General features: G+C 43.0%; 1 protein-coding gene across 1 annotated transcript in view; it reads left to right on the top strand.

Annotated features, from left to right (window-relative positions):
- Nucleotides 1-174: 174 nt before the first annotated feature.
- LOC122539062 overlaps nucleotides 175-5592 on the top strand; it is a gene marked incomplete at its 5' end in the record, with an annotated part of 8976 nt that continues 3558 nt past the window's right edge. The window contains 5 exons of the mRNA XM_043673659.1: nucleotides 175-369; nucleotides 934-1074; nucleotides 2291-2531; nucleotides 2708-3373; nucleotides 4442-5406. Of these exons, the coding sequence (XP_043529594.1) occupies nucleotides 175-369; nucleotides 934-1074; nucleotides 2291-2531; nucleotides 2708-3373; nucleotides 4442-5406 (2208 nt within the window). The remainder of the gene's footprint in view (nucleotides 370-933; nucleotides 1075-2290; nucleotides 2532-2707; nucleotides 3374-4441; nucleotides 5407-5592) is intronic.

The raw sequence follows: 5592 nt of genomic DNA, 5'->3' as shown, positions 1-5592 counted from the left end.
TCCGCATTGCCGAGCCAGCGCACACGCTCCACGTCGCGAGCGTTCGCTCGCTCCCACGTTTTTTTTTTCTTTCTTTCTTTTCTTTTCTTTTCTTTCTCTTAAATCGGCGTCGCGCCGCGTCGCGTCGAGACAAGCTGGTGCTCGACAAGCGAGACAAGTTGGTAATTATTGCAGGAAACAACGACGAGATGCGTCGGCTCGGCCACGAGGATACAGCACGCGAAACTGGTTCAACAGGAAGTAATCAGGTTACTTTTGGCCGCGAGGGAATCTTTGCTCAACGACCTGGCTGATTTAGCGCGGCTGCTACCTTCTTGCCAGCAAAGAGCGCTCGAGCTTGCTCAGAACACGCACAAAGAAATTACCAAGGTCGGTTCTGCACCCCAGCCTCCAAGTTTCTCACCTTTCACACACACACACACACTCTCTCTCTCTCTCTCTCTCTCTTTCTCTCTTTCCCCAGCGAATTAATTCGATGTTCTTTCAACGCGTGACTCGTCTCGTTTCCGTTCGAATCGTCGTCGAAATCAATCGCATTTTGCTGAACGTTCGTTGCCTCGTAACTCTCTTTGAGACTGGACTCTTGAGAAATGAAACGTATTGGTTTCGACGTAGAGACTTCTCTAAGCCCGTAAAGAGTGGTAAGAAGTAATAAAATCAGTAGTATAGACCGTGTCTGGTAGGACTTCCTAATCGGGCTTAAGAATTATTTCCTCTGTAATCTTTGCCGTAATAATCTTTCCGAGAGACTGTGCTTGTGCAGCGAACCAAGAACGTGGTAACGTTTCTTCGAAATTGTCACGAAACGAGAAGATACTGAAACTCGATGCGTTGTTAATCATCGATGTTCAAACGCGTCGAATTATTGATTAATTTAACACGTGATAAGTTTCGTTTGCGACGAATTCTTTATGGAGAATAGTGGTCGCGTAGTTGCAGATGATGGACACGGAGGAAACCGATATCGCTCAACTCTGCGCACAAAATATCGTTCTCTGGCAGCACTTTTTGGAAGCGTTCTCCGGGCGCGAGGCCGTTCATCAGCATCTCGCGAGGATCCATCATCAACTGAGGGTAACACGTCTCTTTTCATCTAGCGTCTTACAATTTTCTATTGCTTTCAAATTTCTTAATTATGCCTATATGTTAACGTTTATTATTTATTATTTATTATTTATATACGTGTAATTATATATATAAATATAATTAATACATATATATATATTTAATTAATTAATATTATTTTTTAATATTACTTAATTATAATATATATATAATATTATTTAATTAATATATATAATATATCATCTAGCGTCTCACAATTTTCTATTGCTTTCAAATTTCTTAATTATGTCTATATGTATACAGAATATTTAACGTTTATTATTTATACATGTGTAATTATATATATAAATATAATTAATATATATATAATGTTATATATATATTTAATTAATATATATAATATTATTTAATTAATTAATATTATTTTTTAATATTATTTAATTATAATATATATATAATATTATTTAATTAATATATATAATATATCATCTACCGTCTTACAATTTTCTATTGCTTTCAAATTTCTTAATTATGTCTATATGTATATAGAATATTTAACGTTTATTATTTATACATGTGTAATATATATTAATTATATATATATTCAATTAATAGATTATATATATAATATTATTTAATTAATTAATATTTAATTAATATTATTTAATTATAATATATATAGTATATCAAATATATAATCATATATATGTATATATGTGTGTAATAACATGATGCAATAAAAAATTGAAAAGAATGTTCTACATATATACACATATATCTTTTTAATTTTATTTTTCAGAGTTCAGTAATTATGTATACAATTGAATTGTAAAATTAAAATAGATGCGGTGTAGAATTGAAAAGAATGTTCTACGTACATACACGTACATACATGTATCTTCTCAATTTTACATTACATCAAACATTTTAATTCCATAACTCAATTTAATCTCACAATTAAATATCATAATTTCACACTGCACACCCAGTATCTCGTTAATAAATAAGTTGTAACCAATTCTTGACCAACGGCTCCGTCCTGCATGTACATATTCAATTCTACGAAGAATTTCGAAATTTTCCACCAGGAGTATTCGAATATTCGCATTGCGTTTTCTTTCTCTTTTCTTTTTTTTTTTTTTTTTTTTCTGCAAACGCGTCATCACTCAGCGAAACGTTCTCAGCTTCATCCTAAAAACGAGCGTCGCAATATTCGAAATCATAGGTGAAACGTTTCGCGGAAGGTTTCTTCGTGTTGGAAAATCCCAGGACGTCCGCGTGGGGTTGCTACGACGCGAACTACCAGTCGTATCAGGCGGTGAGCGAGGCGGCGCGAAGATCGCGATACCTGGCCTCGTTGCCACCTCTGCCTGTCCACTGTCCGGAATTGGACGGCGACCTTCATTCTCTGCCTTTGATCTTCGAGGATCAGTACGTGGATATGAAACAGAGGCACCGAAACAGCGGTGAGTATCTGACGGCTGGGGAAATTATTACTGTCTTCTGACTAACATCAGATTCTGTTAAACATCAGATGCAGAAATTATTATTAAGAATCGGGTGTAAATCTTTTGTCCGTCTGGACTTGGTCGAACGCTTCTGGACAATTGGAAATTCGAACGGGAATTAATTCTTCTTGCAGTGCCCGGCATCGACGACTGCAGCTGCGGCATAGCGGCGATCCTCGAGTCCCGATCGATGGGAATTTGGTCGCCGAGGAGCGAAGGCGCGGCGCAGGACATCGGCTCGGTGCAAGGCCGATTGACGCTCACTCCCTCCACGCTTCCTGCCAGGCACAGCAAGTCCTTGGATCAACTCGGCCCGGAGATCGCCCCGGTTCAACCGAGGACCTCGCCGAAGACTCTGCCTCGGTCGGTGTCCACGCAGCTGTTCCCGAGGCAGAGGGGCGGCACGCGGAACGCCACCCCGCCGGCGACCGTCCCGTCGAGAGGAAGGCAGAGGTCGACACCACCGTCCAGTAGCACGCTTTTCCCTCCTTCGGGGCAGCAAGCCTGTTCCGCGCCGAATCCAACGTTAGGCTCGACGCCGGTGGTCCCGTTGCCACGCGCCAAGTCCACGCAGATGTTGGTGCTGCCCAGGCAACAGGCTGACCCACACAACACCTCGATAACCTCGCTACTCGCTGCCATGTTTCCCGAACTGCCGCCCGGTGGGCAGCTGCCCGGCTACAGGCCGTCGAGCAAGTCCTGCGAGCAGACGCTCGCGGTGCCCACGTGCCTCGGCACGATCGACCACGGTCAGATGACCGACTGCTGGAACGAGAACAAGGCTCCAAATGTCGTCGAAGGTAGACGTTCTTTTCCCTAGATGAACGCTCTCTGTAAGAGTGAAAGTTCACGAGTCCTAGATGTAGATTCTTGATTTTTAGTGTTGGTAGGACGCGGTAATTCACGGCGCAGTGCGCACAATTGAAACAGATAACTCTGTATAGGGAAAACTGTCTAACGTTCTCTAACGAGAGGTGGTAGAACTCTCTAGAGAGAATGGTAGAAAAACTCTCTCTCTCTCGAGAGAGAGAGAATGTAATACATGCTTCGTTTAATTTTCCTTCTTCAAGTTTTCACATTTCATCACACTCACACTTGGTGTGGGCTCATTCTTCTCCGCGTTGGTCTATACTTGACTATAAATTTCACAACGTCTCTTGGGAATCACCTTCTTGCTGACATTCTGCGATATCTGTTTCTCTTTTGTAACATAGTTGTGGAAAATATGTCGGTAAAATATTATTTAGATTGGCAGCCAACGAGCCACTTCCACGCTCTGCTGTTTCTTTCTCTTGCATCTTCGTATCGACTTTTTTAAATGAAATATGACAACTGTAATATTTTTTTTTTTTTTATACATGATAATAGTCAATTGTTGAGACCGCGGTCCAATTGTGGATTACAAAAATACGTCACACTGCCACTTAGAAATCTTAAGACAACTGGTATATTTGTATAATAAAAATGATGCAATAAATATAAATTATAAATTACACAACACAATATACATGATGCACCATAATTAAATACAACAAATATAAAACAGTCTCTATTCTAATATACTGTATAATGTATAATATACTGATATATTGTATCATTATATTATTATATATTCCATTGTATTTATTTTGTTGTAATATGTATACTACACAATAAGTACCGAATATTAAAAATAAAAGTGTCTCAAGACTTTTGAGCAGGAGTGTATACGTGAGAAGTATCTTTCCACAAAATTACACCAAATGTGTGCAACAAAAATGTGGCTAGTTTTGTAACGAATCGGTTAGCGTTCAGAGAAGAGAGACGACTCGCATAGCTCGCAGAGGGAAGTTCCTTGTTAAATTCACCGTTGACCCACTGTCTTGCAGATTACCATTCTCTGGATACGAGGAGGATTCGACTGGAGCCACGCAGTCACCGATTGGCAACGCGTCAACCGTTGTCGACCGCCAACGACCAAAACAGCTTTCTGCCAGGGAAGGCGAACGTCAACGGCGACACGTTCCTGCCGCCGGAGCAACAGCCCCTTCACACGGCCACGCTGGACCGGGTGACGTATCGCGGCAACTCGCGCAAACAGGCGCATCAGTCAGGAGGGAAGTACAGTCAGGCGAACGGGCTGGAGTCTCGCAGGTACCACACGATCGGCAAAACCAGTTCGGGGTTGAACCAGCGGAATCGGGAGATGCAGGACTCGATGAACGGCGGTGGCCACTCGACGATGATGGCCGACCCTTTCTACAAAAAGTCCAACTACTCGTCGACGACCACCGATTCTTTCTTCTATCGAACGAACGGCACCAGCGGGAGAACGCACGGAGAGCCGGAGAGGATGACGAGGAGGCCGAAGAGCACGGAACGATTGGTGGACGAGGTGGATCGGAACGAGTACGGCGACTTTCGAAGAGAACGACCGAGACGGAGGGAGGAGAGGCCAGCCCCGCAGGTCAAGAGTCCGCGGAACGGTGTCGCGGGCTACGGCGAGGCGCAGGAGAAGCACAGGAGGCCGCACAGCGAGGACAAGATGCAAGAGCTGACCAACGAGATGTTCTACAAGGTGATGACGGCCATGTCCGAGCCGAAGAAGGAGCAACGCGTGGAGAAGAGGAAGGACAGGCACGGAAGGAGGCCGCACTCTGCCCCCGTCTTGGACATAGATCACCCGACCGAGGAGACTGGGAGGAAGTGTAGCCACAGGAACAGGAAACCGGCACCACCGCCGCCGGCTTATCAGGACCCCGCGGTGGCGCCGTTGCCCAAGTACAGGCCCCCGCCTCCGGTGTCGACGACCAGCGTTCTGGAGGTGGAGAATAACAACAAGATTATACTGAAGGTACAGTTACATTCCAAGTATACAAGTGGTAATACTAATCGGATGATCTGGACGATATTTGCCAATGTGTTGTAATTAAAAGTTGTGACATTTGTTTATTCAGAGCTTATTTAAAAGTCCTGAAAATATGAGTGAAAATTAAAGAAGAAACTTGATACATTTTGAAATTGTTACACAAGAAACCAC

This window comes from Frieseomelitta varia, unplaced genomic scaffold (assembly GCF_011392965.1).
Source record: "Frieseomelitta varia isolate USP_RPSP 00005682 unplaced genomic scaffold, Fvar_1.2 scaffold_1892, whole genome shotgun sequence".
NCBI classification, from domain to species: domain Eukaryota; kingdom Metazoa; phylum Arthropoda; class Insecta; order Hymenoptera; family Apidae; genus Frieseomelitta; species Frieseomelitta varia.
The sequence above is the reverse complement of the archived record's forward strand: the minus strand, read 5'-3'. Positions and strand labels throughout refer to the sequence as shown.